The sequence below is a fragment of the Falco cherrug genome, unplaced genomic scaffold (genome assembly GCF_023634085.1).
Source record: "Falco cherrug isolate bFalChe1 unplaced genomic scaffold, bFalChe1.pri scaffold_315, whole genome shotgun sequence".
Lineage (NCBI taxonomy): Eukaryota > Metazoa > Chordata > Aves > Falconiformes > Falconidae > Falco > Falco cherrug.
The window spans coordinates 4,181-22,254 of record NW_026599474.1 but is presented as its reverse complement, the minus strand read 5'-3'; the positions used below and the strand labels follow the sequence as shown (position 1 = coordinate 22,254).

At 59.5% G+C, this 18,074-nt stretch overlaps 1 gene segment (V, D, J or C); it reads left to right on the top strand.

Moving 5' to 3' along the window:
* Positions 1-11,626: 11,626 nt before the first annotated feature.
* Positions 11,627-17,742, top strand: LOC102046583 (Ig mu chain C region secreted form-like; the record flags this gene model as incomplete). The annotated part of the segment is given in 4 exon segments: positions 11,627-12,026; positions 13,813-14,136; positions 15,952-16,269; positions 17,346-17,742. Coding segments are annotated over 4 exon segments (1,428 nt in total), but the record flags the coding sequence as incomplete, so codon positions are not given.
* Positions 17,743-18,074: the final 332 nt, after the last annotated feature.

Here is an 18,074-nt window from a genome sequence, read left to right as displayed (position 1 = left end):
GAAGGGGATTGGGAATCAACAGGATCGATAATTAACGGGATCGGTAATTAGTGGGATCGCTAATTAATGGGATCGCTAAGAAACAGGATCATTAATTAGCATTAATCAATCAGCAGGGTCATTAATTAACAGAATTAATCCATTGGGATCCGATAGGATCGATAAGGAACGGGATTGGGAATCAACAGGATCGATAATTAACGGGATCGATATGAAACAGGATCATTAATTAATGGATCTGGTGAGAAATAGGATCAATAATTAGCAGGATCGTTAATTACCCGAATCAATAATCAATGGGATCGGGAATTGATGGGATCGGGAATCAGTGGGATCACTAACGGGATCCGTAACCAACTGGATCATAATTAACAGGACAGATCACCAGCGGGACCGACGCCCCCAGGCCCAGCGGCCAATGGGATCGGGGATCAACCGGGCCAATGGGATCCAGCGCCGGGGGGGATCGACGGGGCCCCGTGACCGACGGGATCGACCGCCGATGGGATCGATAACCAACGGGATTGGTCACCGACACGACCGACCACTGACGGGATCGACCACCAACACGATTGATCACCAATAGGATCAACAGTCGGTGGGATCACGGCCAGCGGGATCACCGGCCAAATGGATCACTGGCCAAATGGATCACTGCCAATGGGATCACTGGCCAACAGGATCCTTGGCCAAAGGGATCACTGGACAAACAGATCACTTGCCAAAAGGATCACCAGCCAAATGGATCGCTGGCCAATGGGATCACTGGCCAGTTGCATCACGGGCCAAATGGATCACTGGCCAAACAGATCACTGGCCAGTGGGATCGATAGCCAATGGAATCACTGGCTAATTGATCACTAGCCAAGGAGATCAATGGCCGATGGGATCAGTACCCAATGGGATCACCGGCCAAGTGGATCCCCGGCCAACGGGATCCCTGGCCCGTGGGATCACCGGTCAAACAGATCCCTGGCCAATGGGATCCCTGGCCAGTGGGATCAATAGCAAACAAGATCAATAGCAAATAGGATAATTGCCCAAACGGATCCCTGGGCCAATGGGATCCCCGGCCAAACGGATCCCGGGGCCAATGGGATCACCAGCAAAATGGATCCCTGGCCAATGGGATCCCTGGCCAAACAGATCCCGGGGCCAATGGGATCACTAGCAAAATGGATCCCTGGCCAATGGGATCCCTGGCTCAGGGATCACGACCAGATCCCACTGGATCCTGGATCCCACCGGATCCCCGATCCCCCCAGCTGCCCCCCCCCCCAGGGATCCCCCCCCAGCAGCGGGGGGGGAGGGGCAGGATCCAGGCGGGATCTCGGGGATCGAGACGGGGCCCCAGGGGATCCCAGTGGGAACTGGGAGGGACTGGGGGGAGGGGAATGGGGGGATCCCACCAGTGCCGGGCTCCAGTACCGCCCAGTACAGGACCAGTTTAGCACCCAGCTACCAGTGCTGGGCTCCAGTACCGCCCAGTACAGACCAGTTTAGCACCCAGCTACCAGTGCTGGGCTCCAGTACCGCCCAGTACAGACCAGTTTAGCACCCCCCTACCAGTGCTGGGCTCCAGTACCGCCCAGTACAGACCAGTTTTAGCACCCAGCTACCAGTGCTGGGCTCCAGTACCCGCCCAGTACAGACCAGTTTAGGCCCCAGCTACCAGTGCTGGGCTCCAGTACCCGCCCAGTACAGACCAGTTTAGCACCCAGCTACCAGTGCTGGGCTCCAGTACCGCCCAGTACAGACCAGTTTAGGCCCCAGCTACCAGTGCTGGGCTCCAGTACCGCCCCAGTACAGACCAGTTTAGCACCCAGCTACCAGTTAGTACCGCCCAGTACAGACCAGTTTAGCACCCAGCTACCAGTGCTGGGCTCCAGTACCGCCCAGTACAGACCAGTTTAGCACCCCCCTACCAGTGCTGGGCTCCAGTACCGCCCAGTACAGACCAGTTTAGCACCCAGCTACCAGTGCTGGGCTCCAGTACCGCCCAGTACAGACCAGTTTAGCACCCAGCTACCAGTGCTGGGCTCCAGTACCGCCCAGTACAGACCAGTTTAGCACCCAGCTACCAGTGCTGGGCTCCAGTACCGCCCAGTACAGACCAGTTTAGCACCCAGCTACCAGTGCTGGGCTCCAGTACCGCCCAGTACAGACCAGTTTAGCACCCAGCTACCAGTGCTGGGCTCCAGTACCGCCCAGTACAGACCAGTTTAGCACCCAGCTACCAGTGCTGGGCTCCAGTACCGCCCAGTACAGACCAGTTTAGCACCCCCCTACCAGTGCTGGGCTGCAGTACCGCCCAGTACAGACCAGTTTAGCACCCAGCTACCAGTGCTGGGCTCCAGTACCGCCCAGTACAGACCAGTTTAGCACCCCCCTACCAGTGCTGGGCTCCAGTACCGCCCAGTACAGACCAGTTTAGCACCCCCCTACCAGTGCTGGGCTCCAGTACCGCCCAGTACAGACCAGTTTAGCACCCAGCTACCAGTGCTGGGCTCCAGTACCGCCCAGTACAGACCAGTTTAGCACCCCCCTACCAGTGCTGGGCTCCAGTACCGCCCAGTACAGACCAGTTTAGCACCCCCCCTACCAGTGCTGGGCTCCAGTACCGCCCAGTACAGACCAGTTTAGCACCCAGCTACCAGTGCTGGGCTCCGAGTACCGCCCAGTACAGACCAGTTTAGCACCCAGCTACCAGTGCTGGGCTCGCAGTACCGCCCAGTACAGACCAGTTTAGCACCCAGCTACCAGTGCTGGGCTCCAGTACCGCCCAGTACAGACCAGTTTAGCACCCCCCTACCAGTGCTGGGCTCCAGTACCGCCCAGTACAGACCAGTTTAGCACCCCCCTACCAGTGCTGGGCTCCAGTACCGCCCAGTACAGACCAGTTTAGCACCCAGCTACCAGTGCTGGGCTCCAGTACCGCCCAGTACAGACCAGTTTAGCACCCAGCTACCAGTGCTGGGCTGCAGTACCGCCCAGTACAGACCAGTTTAGCACCCAGCTACCAGTGCTGGGCTCCAGTACCGCCCAGTACAGACCAGCAGCTACCAGTGCTGGGCTCCAGTACCGCCCAGTACAGACCAGTTTAGCACCCAGCTACCAGTGCTGGGCTCCAGTACCGCCCAGTACAGACCAGTTTAGCACCCAGCTACCAGTGCTGGGCTCCAGTACCGCCCAGTACAGACCAGTTTAGGCCCCAGCTACCAGTGCTGGGCTCCAGTACCCGCCCAGTACAGACCAGTTTAGGCCCCAGCTACCAGTGCTGGGCTCCAGTACCGCCCAGTACAGACCAGTTTAGCACCCCCCTACCAGTGCTGGGCTCCAGTACCGCCCAGTACAGACCAGTTTAGCACCCAGCTACCAGTGCTGGGCTCCAGTACCCCGCCCAGTACAGACCAGTTTAGCACCCAGCTACCAGTGCTGGGCTCCAGTACCCCGCCCAGTACAGACCAGTTTAGCACCCCCCTACCAGTGCTGGGTTCCAGTACCGCCCAGTACAGACCAGTTTAGCACCCAGCTACCAGTGCTGGGCTCCAGTACCGCCCAGTACAGACCAGTTTAGCACCCCCCTACCAGTGCTGGGCTCCAGTACCGCCCAGTACAGACCAGTTTAGCACCCCCCTACCAGTGCTGGGCTGCAGTACCGCCCAGTACAGACCAGTTTAGCACCCAGCTACCAGTGCTGGGCTCCAGTACCGCCCAGTACAGACCAGTTTAGGCCCCAGCTACCAGTGCTGGGCTCCAGTACCGCCCAGTACAGACCAGTTTAGCACCCCCCTATGAGTGCTGGGCTCCAGTACCGCCCCAGTACAGACCAGTTTAGCACCCCCCTACCAGTGCTGGGCTCCAGTACCGCCCAGTACAGACCAGTTTAGCACCCAGCTACCAGTGCTGGGCTCCAGTACCGCCCAGTACAGACCAGTTTAGCACCCAGCTACCAGTGCTGGGCTCCAGTACCCCGCCCAGTACAGACCAGTTTAGCACCCAGCTACCAGTGCTGGGCTCCAGTACCCCGCCCAGTACAGACCAGTTTAGCACCCAGCTACCAGTGCTGGGCTCCAGTACCCCCGCCCAGTACAGACCAGTTTAGCACCCAGCTACCAGTGCTGGGCTCCAGTACCGCCCAGTACAGACCAGTTTCAGGCCCCAGCTACCAGTGCTGGGCTCCAGTACCGCCCAGTACAGACCAGTTTAGCACCCCCCTACCAGTGCTGGGCTCCAGTACCGCCCAGTACAGACCAGTTTAGCACCCCCCTACCAGTGCTGGGCTCCAGTACCCCGCCCAGTACAGACCAGTTTAGCACCCAGCTACCAGTGCTGGGCTCCAGTACCCCGCCCAGTACAGACCAGTTTAGCACCCAGCTACCAGTGCTGGGCTCCAGTACCCCGCCCAGTACAGACCAGTTTAGCACCCAGCTACCAGTGCTGGGCTCCAGTACCCCGCCCAGTACAGACCAGTTTAGGCCCCAGCTACCAGTGCTGGGCTCCAGTACCGCCCAGTACAGACCAGTTTAGCACCCCCCTACCAGTGCTGGGCTCCAGTACCGCCCAGTACAGACCAGTTTAGCACCCAGCTACCACTGCTGGGCTCCAGTACCGCCCAGTACAGACCAGTTTAGCATCCAGCTACCAGTGCTGGGCTCCAGTACCGCCCAGTACAGACCAGTTTAGCACCCAGCTACCAGTGCTAGGCTCCAGTACCGCCCAGTACAGACCAGTTTAGCACCCAGCTACCAGTGCTGGGCTCCAGTACCGCCCAGTACAGACCAGTTTAGCACCCAGCTACCAGTGCTGGGCTCCAGTACCCGCCCAGTACAGACCAGTTTAGCACCCAGCTACCAGTGCTGGGCTCCAGTACCGCCCAGTACAGGCCAGTTTAGCACCCCCCTACCAGTGCTGGGCTCCAGTACCGCCCAGTACAGACCAGTTTAGCACCCCCCTACCAGTGCTGGGCTCCAGTACCGCCCAGTACAGACCAGTTTAGCACCCAGCTACCAGTGCTGGGCTCCAGTACCGCCCAGTACAGACCAGTTTAGCACCCCCCTACCAGTGCTGGGCTCCAGTACCGCCCAGTACAGACCAGTTTAGCACCCAGCTACCAGTGCTGGGCTCCAGTACCGCCCAGTACAGACCAGTTTAGCACCCAGCTACCAGTGCTGGGCTCCAGTACCGCCCAGTACAGACCAGTTTAGCACCCAGCTACCAGTGCTGGGCTCCAGTACCGCCCAGTACAGACCAGTTTAGCACCCAGCTACCAGTGCCGGGCTCCAGTACCGCCCAGTACAGACCAGTTTAGCACCCACCTACCAGTGCTGGGCTCCAGTACCGCCCAGTACAGACCAGTTTAAGCCCCAGCTACCAGTGCTGGGCTCCAGTACCGCCCAGTACAGACCAGTTTAGCACCCCCCTACCAGTGCTGGGCTCCAGTACCGCCCAGCAGTACAGACCAGTTTAGCACCCAGCTACCAGTGCCGGGCTCCAGTACCGCCCAGTACAGACCAGTTTAGCACCCAGCTACCAGTGCTGGGCTCCAGTACCGCCCAGTACAGACCAGTTTAGCACCCAGCTACCAGTGCTGGGCTCCAGTACCGCCCAGTACAGACCAGTTTAGCACCCAGCTACCAGTGCTGGGCTCCAGTACCCGCCCAGTACAGACCAGTTTAGCACCCAGCTACCAGTGCTGGGCTCCAGTACCGCCCAGTACAGACCAGTTTAGCACCCAGCTACCAGTGCTGGGCTCCAGTACCGCCCAGTACAGACCAGTTTAGCACCCAGCTACCAGTGCTGGGCTCCAGTACCGCCCAGTACAGACCAGTTTAGCACCCCCCTACCAGTGCCGGGCTCCAGTACCGCCCAGTACAGACCAGTTTAGCACCCAGCTACCAGTGCTGGGCTCCAGTACCGCCCAGTACAGACCAGTTTAGGCCCCAGCTACCAGTGCTGGGCTCCAGTACCGCCCAGTACAGACCAGTTTAGGCCCCAGCTACCAGTGCTGGGCTCCAGTACCCCGCCCAGTACAGACCAGTTTAGGCCCCAGCTACCAGTGCTGGGCTCCAGTACCCGCCCAGTACAGACCAGTTTAGCACCCAGCTACCAGCGCTGGGCTCCAGTACCACCCAGTACAGACCAGTTTAGCACCCCCCTACCAGTGCTGGGCTCCAGTACTGCCCAGTACAGACCAGTTTAGCACCCCCCTACCAGTGCTGGGCTCCAGTACCGCCCAGTACAGACCAGTTTAGCACCCAGCTACCAGTGCTGGGCTCCAGTACCGCCCAGTACAGACCAGTTTAGCACCCAGCTACCAGTGCTGGGCTCCAGTACCGCCCAGTACAGACCAGTTTAGCACCCAGCTACCAGTGCTGGGCTCCAGTACCGCCCAGTACAGACCAGTTTAGCACCCAGCTACCAGTGCTGGGCTCTAGTACTGCCCAGTACAGACCAGTTTAGCACCCAGCTACCAGTGCTGGGCTCCAGTACCCGCCCAGTACAGACCAGTTTAGCACCCAGCTACCAGTGCTGGGCTCCAGTACCCGCCCAGTACAGACCAGTTTAGCACCCAGCTACCAGTGCTGGGCTCCAGTACCGCCCAGTACAGACCAGTTTAGCACCCAGCTACCAGTGCTGGGCTCCAGTACCGCCCAGTACAGACCAGTTTAGCACCCAGCTACCAGTGCTGGGCTCCAGTACCGCCCAGTATAGACCAGTTTAGCACCCAGCTACCAGTGCCGGGCTCCAGTACCGCCCAGTACAGACCAGTTTAGGCCCCAGCTACCAGTGCTGGGCTCCAGTACCGCCCAGTACAGACCAGTTTAGGCCCCAGCTACCAGTGCTGGGCTCCAGTACCGCCCAGTACAGACCAGTTTAGCACCCAGCTACCAGTGCTGGGCTCCAGTACCGCCCAGTACAGACCAGTTTAGCACCCAGCTACCAGTGCTGGGCTCCAGTACCGCCCAGCACAGACCAGTTTAGCACCCAGCTACCAGTGCTGGGCTCCAGTACCGCCCAGTACAGACCAGTTTAGCACCCAGCTACCAGTGCTGGGCTCCAGTACCGCCCAGTACAGACCAGTTTAGCACCCAGCTACCAGTGCTGGGCTCCAGTACCGCCCAGTACAGACCAGTTTAGCACCCCCCTACCAGTGCTGGGCTCCAGTACTGCCCAGTACAGACCAGTTTAGCACCCAGCTACCAGTGCTGGGCTCCAGTACCGCCCAGTACAGACCAGTTTAGCACCCAGCTACCAGTGCTGGGCTCCAGTACCGCCCAGTACAGACCAGTTTAGCACCCCCCTACCAGTGCTGGGCTCCAGTACCGCCCAGTACAGACCAGTTTAGCACCCAGCTACCAGTGCTGGGCTCCAGTACCGCCCAGTACAGACCAGTTTAGCCTCCAGCTACCAGTGCTGGGCTCCAGTACCGCCCAGTACAGACCAGTTTAGGCCCCAGCTACCAGTGCTGGGCTCCAGTACCGCCCAGTACAGACCAGTTTAGCACCCAGCTACCAGTGCTGGGCTCCAGTACCGCCCAGTACAGACCAGTTTAGCACCCAGCTACCAGTGCTGGGCTCCAGTACCGCCCAGTACAGACCAGTTTAGCACCCAGCTACCAGTGCTGGGCTCCAGTACCGCCCAGTACAGACCAGTTTAGCACCCAGCTACCAGTGCTGGGCTCCAGTACCGCCCAGTACAGACCAGTTTAGCACCCAGCTACCAGTGCTGGGCTCCAGTACCGCCCAGTACAGACCAGTTTAGCACCCAGCTACCAGTGCTGGGCTCCAGTACTGCCCAGTACAGACCAGTTTAGCACCCAGCTACCAGTGCTGGGCTCCAGTACCGCCCAGTACAGACCAGTTTAGCACCCCCCTACCAGTGCTGGGCTCCAGTACCGCCCAGTACAGACCAGTTTAGCACCCAGCTACCAGTGCTGGGCTCCAGTACCGCCCAGTACAGACCAGTTTAGCACCCAGCTACCAGTGCTGGGCTCCAGTACCGCCCAGTACAGACCAGTTTAGCACCCCCCTACCAGTGCTGGGCTCCAGTACCGCCCAGTACAGACCAGTTTAGCACCCAGCTACCAGTGCTGGGCTCCAGTACCGCCCAGTACAGACCAGTTTAGCACCCAGCTACCAGTGCTGGGCTCCAGTACCTCCCAGTACAGACCAGTTGAGCACCCAGCTACCAGTGCTGGGCTCCAGTACCGCCCAGTACAGACCAGTTTAGCACCCAGCTACCAGTGCTGGGCTCCAGTACCGCCCAGTACAGACCAGTTTAGCACCCAGCTACCAGTGCCGGGCTCCAGTACCGCCCAGTACAGACCAGTTTAGCACCCAGCTACCAGTGCTGGGCTCCAGTACCGCCCAGTACAGACCAGTTTAGCACCCAGCTACCAGTGCTGGGCTCCAGTACCGCCCAGTACAGACCAGTTTAGCACCCAGCTACCAGTGCTGGGCTCCAGTACCGCCCAGTACAGACCAGTTTAGCACCCAGCTACCAGTGCTGGGCTCCAGTACCGCCCAGTACAGACCAGTTTAGCACCCCCCTACCAGTGCTGGGCTCCAGTACCGCCCAGTACAGACCAGTTTAGCACCCAGCTACCAGTGCTGGGCTCCAGTACCGCCCAGTACAGACCAGTTTAGCACCCAGCTACCAGTGCCGGGCTCCAGTACCGCCCAGTACAGACCAGTTTAGGCCCCAGCTACCAGTGCTGGGCTCCAGTACCGCCCAGTACAGACCAGTTTAGCACCCAGCTACCAGTGCTGGGCTCCAGTACCGCCCAGTACAGACCAGTTTAGGCCCCAGCTACCAGTGCTGGGCTCCAGTACCGCCCAGTACAGACCAGTTTAGGCCCCAGCTACCAGTGCTGGGCTCCAGTACCGCCCAGTACAGACCAGTTTAGGCCCCAGCTACCAGTGCTGGGCTCCAGTACCGCCCAGTACAGACCAGTTTAGCACCCAGCTACCAGTGCTGGGCTCCAGTACCGCCCAGTACAGACCAGTTTAGCACCCAGCTACCAGTGCTGGGCTCCAGTACCGCCCAGCACAGACCAGTTTAGCACCCAGCTACCAGTGCTGGGCTCCAGTACCGCCCAGTACAGACCAGTTTAGCACCCAGCTACCAGTGCTGGGCTCCAGTACCGCCCAGTACAGACCAGTTTAGCACCCAGCTACCAGTGCTGGGCTCCAGTACCGCCCAGTACAGACCAGTTTAGCACCCCCCTACCAGTGCTGGGCTCCAGTACCGCCCAGTACAGACCAGTTTAGCACCCAGCTACCAGTGCTGGGCTCCAGTACCGCCCAGTACAGACCAGTTTAGCACCCAGCTACCAGTGCTGGGCTCCAGTACCGCCCAGTACAGACCAGTTTAGCACCCCCCTACCAGTGCTGGGCTCCAGTACCCGCCCAGTACAGACCAGTTTAGCACCCAGCTACCAGTGCTGGGCTCCAGTACCCGCCCAGTACAGACCAGTTTAGCCTCCAGCTACCAGTGCTGGGCTCCAGTACCCGCCCAGTACAGACCAGTTTAGGCCCCAGCTACCAGTGCTGGGCTCCAGTACCGCCCAGTACAGACCAGTTTAGCACCCAGCTACCAGTGCTGGGCTCCAGTACCCGCCCAGTACAGACCAGTTTAGGCCCCAGCTACCAGTGCTGGGCTCCAGTACCCGCCCAGTACAGACCAGTTTAGCACCCAGCTACCAGTGCTGGGCTCCAGTACCGCCCAGTACAGACCAGTTTAGCACCCAGCTACCAGTGCTGGGCTCCAGTACCGCCCAGTACATACCAGTTTAGCACCCAGCTACCAGTGCTGGGCTCCAGTACCGCCGAGTACAGACCAGTTTAGGCCCCAGCTACCAGTGCTGGGCTCCAGTACCCGCCCAGTACAGACCAGTTTAGGCCCCAGCTACCAGTGCTGGGCTCCAGTACCCGCCCAGTACAGACCAGTTTAGCACCCAGCTACCAGTGCTGGGCTCCAGTACCGCCCAGTACAGACCAGTTTAGCACCCCCCTACCAGTGCTGGGCTCCAGTACCACCCAGTACAGACCAGTTTAAGCCCTTTTGGTGCTGCTGAGCTGCAGTACCGCCCAGTTCATCCCAGTTTGAATCCCAGCTTGTTGTGGTTGGGGTCTCCAAGCCCAGGTTGGGGTCTCCAAGGCCAGGTTGGGGTCTCCAAGCCCAGGTTGGGGTCTCCAAGCCCAGGTTGGGGTCTCCAAGCCCATGGTGGGGTCTCCAACCCAGCTCATCTCCAAGCCCACCTAGAAAGCCCAACCTTGAGGTCTCCAAACCAAGTTCAGGTCCAAGCCCACCTAGAAAAGCCCAGGTTGGGTCTCCAAGCCCAGGTTGGGGTCTCCAAGCCCAGGTTGGGTCTCCAAGCCCAGGTTGGGGTCTCCAAGCCCAGGTTGGGGTCTCCAACCCAGCTCATCTCCAAGCCCACCTAGAAAGCCCAACCTTGAGGTCTCCAAACCAAGTTCAGGTCCAAGCCCACCTAGAAAGCCCAACCTTCAGGTCTCCAAACCAAGTTCAGGTCCAAGCCCACCTAGAAAAGCCCAGGTTGGGTCTCCAAGCCCAGGTTGGGGTCTCCAAGCCCAGGTTGGGTCTCCAAGCCCAGGTTGGGGTCTCCAAGCCCAGGTTGGGGTCTCCAACCCAGCTCATCTCCAAGCCCACCTAGAAAGCCCAACCTTGAGGTCTCCAAACCAAGTTCAGGTCCAAGCCCACCTAGAAAGCCCAACCTTCAGGTCTCCAAACCAAGTTCAGGTCCAAGCCCACCTAGAAAAGCCCAGGTTGGGTCTCCAAGCCCAGGTTGGGGTCTCCAAGCCCAGGTTGGGTCTCCAAGCCCAGGTTGGGGTCTCCAAGGCCAGGTTGGGGTCTCCAAGCCCAGGTTGGGGTCTCCAAGCCCAGGTTGGGGTCTCCAACCCAGCTCATCTCCAAGCCCACCTAGAAAGCCCAACCTTGAGGTCTCCAAACCAAGTTCAGGTCCAAGCCCACCTAGGAAAGCCCAGGTTGGGTCTCCAAGCCCAGGTTGGGGTCTCCAAGCCCTGGTTGGGGTCTCCAAGCCCAGGTTGGGGTCTCCAAGCCCAGGCTGGGGTCTCCAAGCCCAGCCCAGCTCCAAGCCCACCTGAGAAGCCCAGTTGAAGTTCTCCAAGCCCAGGTTGGGGTCTCCAAGCCCACCTAGAGATGCCCAGATGAAGTTCTCCAAGCCCAGCTCAGCCTCCGCCTTCTTCTAGGAGAGCCAGGTTGAAGGTGTCCTCACCCTCCGGTGGCCACCCGTTGCAGCCGAAGCCCCGTGTCCTCCTCGGAGCCACCACCACCACCCCCCCCTACCCATCTGAAGAAGCAGAGACCACCCCCCCATCAGAGCCAACCCCCCAAAGCGGTGGTGGGACCCCAAGCCCATGTCCCCCGTTTTTGAGGAACCGCTCACCACCGGAGCCATCACCGCTGGTTGGACGGGGGTGGTGGTGGTGGTGGTGGTGGCCAGGTCCCCGTGGCGCGATGACGTCAGAGGGGGGTGGGGGGTGGGGGAGGGGGTGGGGGGGGGGGTCATTGTTTGGGGTGGGAAAAGTGTCTGGGAGGAACTTCTCGCGCCCCGGTGAACTTCCTCTTCTGGTGGTGACCTTTTCACCGGCGCTTTCACATCGTCTTTCGGCCAGACCGCTTCCCCCCGCCACCACCTGTCCCACCACCACCTGTCCCACCACCCCCACCACCTTCTCCAAAGTTCTTCTCCTTCCCAGTCAAGGCCACCGCCCCCGCCGTCTACCCGCTGATCTCCTGCGAGGGCTGCCAGGACAAGGTCACCTTCGGTTGCTTGGTCAACAACTTCTTCCCCCAACCCATCACCGTCACCTGGGTCTCCAGCATTTCAGGAGAAGTTGAGACCTTCCCGGTCATCTACAGGCCCGGGACCTACTACACCCTCAGCAGCGAGTTGACCGTCCCAGCCGTCAACGTGGACAACGAGATCTTCCAGTGCAGGGTGGACCACAGAAGCACCGGAACCATCATCAAGAACATCACGGGTGAGGAAAAGGTGGTGAGGAGGTGCTCCAGGCATGGCACGAGGTCTTGGTGGACCTCGAAGAGGGGCTGGTGTCTCTCCAAGGCCTGAACGAGGTCTTGGTGGACCTCGAAGAGGGGTTGGCTTCACTCCAAGGCCTGAACGAGGTCTTGGTGGACCTCGAAGAGGGGCTGGTGTCTCTCCAAGGCCTGAACGAGGTCTTGGTGGACCTCGAAGAGGGGTTGGCTTCACTCCAAGGCCTGAACGAGGTCTTGGTGGACCTCGAAGAGGGGTTGGCTTCACTCCAAGGCCTGAACGAGGTCTTGGTGGACCTCGAAGAGGGGCTGGCGTCACTCCAAGGCCTGAACGAGGTCTTGGTGGACACCTAGATGACCCCTAGATGGGTTGATGTTTCTCCAAGGCTTGCACAAGGTCTTGGTGGACCTCGAAGAGGGGTTGGTGTCTCTCCAAGGTGTGTGTGATGTCTTGGTGGACCTCTAGAAGGATTGACATTGCTCCAAGGCTTGCACGAGGTCTTGGTGGACACCTAGATGACCCCTAGATGGGTTGATGTTTCTCCAAGGCTTGCACGAGGTCTTGGTGGACACCTAGATGACCCCTAGATGGGTTGACGTTTCTCCAAGGCCTGAACGAGGTCTTGGTGGACCCCTAGAGGGGTTGGTGTCACTCCAAGGCCTGAACGAGGTCTTGGTGGACACCTAGATGACCCCTAGATGGGTTGACGTTTCTCCAAGGCCTGAACGAGGTCTTGATGGACCCCTAGAGGGGTTGGTGTCACTCCAAGGCCTGAACGAGGTCTTGGTGGACACCTAGATGACCCCTAGATGGGTTGACGTTTCTCCAAGGCTTGCACGAGGTCTTGGTGGACCTCGAAGAGGGGTTGGTGTCTCTCCAAGGTGTGTGTGATGTCTTGGTGGACCTCTAGAAGGATTGACATTGCTCCAAGGCTTGCACGAGGTCTTGGTGGACACCTAGATGACCCCTAGATGGGTTGATGTTTCTCTAAGGCCTGAACGAGGTCTTGGTGGACCCCTAGAGGGGTTGGTGTCACTCCAAGGCCTGAACGAGGTCTTGGTGGACACCTAGATGACCCCTAGATGGGTTGATGTTTCTCCAAGGCTTGCACGAGGTCTTGGTGGACACCTAGATGACCCCTAGATGGGTTGACGTTTCTCCAAGGCCTGAACGAGGTCTTGGTGGACCCCTAGAGGGGTTGGTGTCACTCCAAGGCCTGAACGAGGTCTTGGTGGACCCCTAGAGGGGTTGATGTTTCTCCAAGGCCTGAACGAGGTCTTGGTGGACACCTAGAGGGGTTGGTGTCACTCCAAGGCCTGAACGAGGTCTTGGTGGACACCTAGATGACCCCTAGATGGGTTGATGTTTCTCCAAGGCCTGAACGAGGTCTTGAAGGACCTCGAAGAGGGGCTGGTGTCACTCCAAGGCTTGCACGAGGTCTTGGTGGACACCTAGATGACCCCTAGATGGGTTGATGTTTCTCCAAGGCTTGCACGAGGTCTTGGTGGACACCTAGATGACCCCTAGATGGGTTGATGTTTCTCCAAGGCCTGAACGAGGTCTTGGTGGACACCTAGATGACCCCTAGATGGGTTGACGTTTCTCCAAGGCTTGCACGAGGTCTTGGTGGACCTCGAAGAGGGGCTGGTGTCACTCCAAGGCCTGAACGAGGTCTTGGTGGACACCTAGATGACCCCTGGATGGGTTGATGTTTCTCCAAGTCTTGCACGAGGTCTTGGTGGACCCCTCTCCCTGATGTCCCTTCTCTTCAGGTGTGTGTCCGTCAGAGAAGGTGACAATCAAGCTCCTGAGCGACCCGGTCCAGGACAGCTCGGAGGGGAAGGTCCTTCTGCTGTGCCTCGTGGAGGGGAGGACAGCTGGTGACTCCAAGGTGCAGTGGCTGAGGAACCACGAGGTGACGGACCTGCGGCAGGAGGACTACACCTGCGACCAGTGCTCCACGGAGAAGGCCACCTTCACCAGCAAGGTCAACGTCAGCCTGGAGATCTGGAACCTGGGGGCCGAGTTCTCCTGCAAGGTCACCCACCCTTCGCTGCAGGAACCGGCCATCCTCAACATCAGCACCTTCTGCTCAGGTGAGGCCGAGGAAGGCGCGGTTTCTTGGAGGACATGGGGAGGTGGAACATCTCAGAAGGTTGGTGGGCTCCATGGAAAGCCCAGAAGGTCCGTAGGGTTGGTGGGCTCCACAGAGAGCCCAGAAGGTCTGTAGGAATGGTTGGCTCCACGGAAAGCCCAGAAGGTCCGTAGGGTTGGTGGGCTCCACAGAGAGCCCAGAAGGTCTGTAGGGTTGGTGGGCTCCACAGAGAGCCCAGAAGGTCTGTAGGGTTGGTGGGTTCCATGGAAAGCCCAGAAGGTCCATAGGGTTGGTGGGCTCCATGGAAAGCCCAGAAGGTCCGTAGGGTTGGTGGGCTCCATGGAAAGCCCAGAAGGTCCGTAGGGTTGGTGGGCTCCTCAGAGAGCCCAGAAGGTCTGTAGGGTTGGTGGGCTCCTCAGAGAGCCCAGAAGGTCTGTAGGAATGGTTGGCTCCATGGAAAGCCCAGAAGGTCCATAGGGTTGGTGGGCTCCACAGAGAGCCCAGAAGGTCTGTAGGGTTGGTGGGCTCCATGGAAAGCCCAGAAGGTCCGTAGGGTTGGTGGGCTCCACAGAGAGCCCAGAAGGTCTGTAGGGTTGGTGGGCTCCATGGAAAGCCCAGAAGGTCCGTAGGGTTGGTGGGCTCCATGGAAAGCCCAGAAGGTCCGTAGGGTTGGTGGGCTCCACGGAAAGCCCAGAAGGTCCGTAGGGTTGGTGGGCTCCACAGAGAGCCCAGAAGGTCCGTAGGGTTGGTGGGTTCCATGGAAAGCCCAGAAGGTCCGTAGGGTTGGTGGGCTCCATGGAAAGCCCAGAAGGTCCGTAGGGTTGGTGGGCTCCATGGAAAGCCCAGAAGGTCCGTAGGGTTGGTGGGCTCCATGGAAAGCCCAGAAGGTCCGTAGGGTTGGTGGGCTCCATGGAAAGCCCAGAAGGTCCGTAGGGTTGGTGGGCTCCATGGAAAGCCCAGAAGGTCAAGCCATTGGTCGGTTGGGACACGGAGAGGTGATGGGGTGGGGGGTTGACCAGGAGGGTGGTCAGATGATGGAAAACCGGGTGGCTGGTTGGTTGGAGAACGTAGAGATGGATGGATGGTCAAGGTAGGTGGATGGTTGAAGTGGATGGTTGACCTTGGTGGGTGGTTGAACTTGGTGGATGGATGACCTGGGTGGATGGTTGACCTGGGTGGGTGGATGGTTGACCTTGGGGGATGGTCAAGGTGGATGGTTGACTTTGGGGGATGGTCAAGGTGGATGGTTGACTTTCAAGGTGGATGGTTGACCTTGGGGGATGGATGGTCAAGGTGGATGGTTGACTTTCAAGGTGGATGGTTGACCTTGGGGGATGGTGAAGGTGGATGGTTGACCTTGGGGGATGGTCAAGGTGGATGGTTGACTTTCAAGGTGGATGGTTGACCTTCAAGGTGGATGGTTGACCTTGGGGGATGGTGAAGGTGGATGGTTGACCTTGGTGGATGGTCAAGGTGGATGGTTGACTTTCAAGGCGGATGGTTGACCTTGGGGGATGGTCGAGGTGGATGGTTGACCTGGCTGGATGGTTGACCTTGGTCGCTGGTTGACCTGGGTGGACAGTCGGGTGGGTGCAGCTCCAACCCCCACCCCCACAAACCACCCCACGACCCCACACGATGATGATGGCCAAGGAGGCGCGACACCACCGTGACGGTGGCAACCAAGGGCGAGCATTTTGGGGGGGTGGGGGGGGGGGTGGGGGGTGGGGGTGTCACCAAATGTCTTCTCCCCACCTGACGTTTGGCGTCAGCCCAAGGTCTACCGGCTCAACACCCCTCCCCCACCCCCCAGCAGATGACAGACCAGGCGTGGAGGTCACCATCACCCCCCCATCCCTGGAGGACCTCTTCCTCAGCCAGAACGCCAGCATCACCTGCTTGGCCGTCAACCTGAAGTCCCCAGAGGACGTGAAGTTCTCCTGGAGCCGGGACGAAGGTAACGCCTTGGAGGCCACCAAGGGACCGGTGGTCAAGTTGGAGAACGGTCTCTACCAGATGAGCAGCACCCTCAAGCTCTGCGCCGACGAGTGGAACTCTGGTGAGAAGTTCACCTGCACCGTCAACATCCCCGACCTGGGCGAGCCCATCGTCAGGTCCATTAGGAAAGACACAGGTAGGCCCCCACCCCACGTCCCACCCGCGGGGTCCTGGTGGGGGAGAGTCCACTGGAAGAGGCTGGTCTACTGGGGGAGTCTACCGGAAGGGTCTACTGGAAGGGTCTACTGGAAGGGGCTGGTCTACTGGAAGGGTCTGCTCTACTAGAAGGGTCTACTGGAAGGGGCTGGTCTACTGGAAGGGTCTACTGGAAGGGCCTACTGGAAGGGTCTACTGGAAGGGTCTACTGGAAGGGTCTGCTCTACTGGAAGGGTCTACTGGAAGAGGATGGTCTACTGGGGGAGTCTACTGGAAGGGTCTACTGGAAGGGTCTACTGGAAGGGTCTACTGGAAGAGGCTAGTCTACTGGAAGGGTCTACTGGAAGGGTCTACTGGAAGGGGATAGTCTACTGGAAGGGTCTACTGGAAGAGGCTGGTCTACTGGGGGAGTCTACTGGGGGGGCCTACTGGAAGGGTCTACTGGAAGGATCTACTGGAAGGGTCTACTGGAAGGGGCTGGTCTACTGGAAGGGTCTACTGGAAGAGGCTGGTCTACTGGGGGAGTCTACTGGAAGGGTCTACTGGAAGGGTCTGCTCTACTGGAAGGGTCTACTGGAAGGGGCTGGTCTACTGGAAGGGTCTACTGGGAGAGGCTGGTCTACTGGGGGAGTCTACTGGAAGGGCCTACTGGAAGGGTCTACTGGAAGGATCTACTGGAAGGGTCTACTGGAAGGGTCTACTGGGAGAGGCTGGTCTACTGGGGGAGTCTACTGGAAGGGTCTACTGGAAGGGTCTACTGGAAGAGGCTAGTCTACTGGGATGGTCTACTGGAAGGGTGTGGTCTACTGGGAGAGCCAACTGGGCCAGTCTACTGGAAAGGTCTGGTCTACTGGAAGGGTGTGGTCTACTCGAAGGGTCTACTGGAAGGGTGTAGCTTGCTGGGAGAGCCAACTGGGCCAACCTACTGGAAGAACCTGGTCTACTGGAAGGGTGTGGTCTACTGGGAGAGCCAACCGGGCCGGTCTACTGGTGGAGCTCTGCCCCTCCCACCGCCCTTGACCTTCTCTTGCCCCTCCCCCCCCCCCCCCCCCCCAGATGTCTCCGTGAAGCCACCTTCCGTCTACGTCTTCCCGCCGCCGGCGGAGCAGCTGGCCCAGCAGGAGGTGGCCACCTTGACCTGCCTGGCTTTGGGTTTCAGTCCCCGCGACATCCTGGTGACCTGGACCCAGCAGGATCGTCCGGTGACCCCCGGCAGCTTCTCCACCTTTGGTCCTCAGGCAGAAGGTGACACCTACACGGTCTACAGCAAGTTGGACGTGCCGGTGGCCTCCTGGCAGCGCGGCGACACCTTCGCGTGCGTGGTGGGCCACCAGGGCATCCCCATGAACTTCGTGCAGAGGAGCTTGGACAAGTCCATGGGTAAACCCACCGCCGTCAACGTCTCGGTGGTCCTGGCCGACGCCGACGTCACCTGCTACTGAGCTGGGGGTGGGGGAGGGGTTGTCCACCTGGGGCGGGGTGGGGTGGGGTGGGGTAGGAGAAGATGTAAGTCCGCATCCGAATAAAAAAAAACGACCCAAAAAACCGCGAAAAAAACGCCGAAAGCGCCGCGCGACGCGCCAACGCCAACTGGGCCGGTCTACTGGACCGGTCTGGTCTACTGGAAGGGTGTGGTCTACTGGGAGAGCCAACTGGGCCGGTCTACTGGACCGGTCTGGTCTACTGGAAGGGTGTGGTCTACTGGGAGAGCCAACTGGGCCGGTCTACTGGACGGGTCTGGTCTACTGGAAGGGTGTGGTCTACTGGGAGAGCCAACTGGGCCGG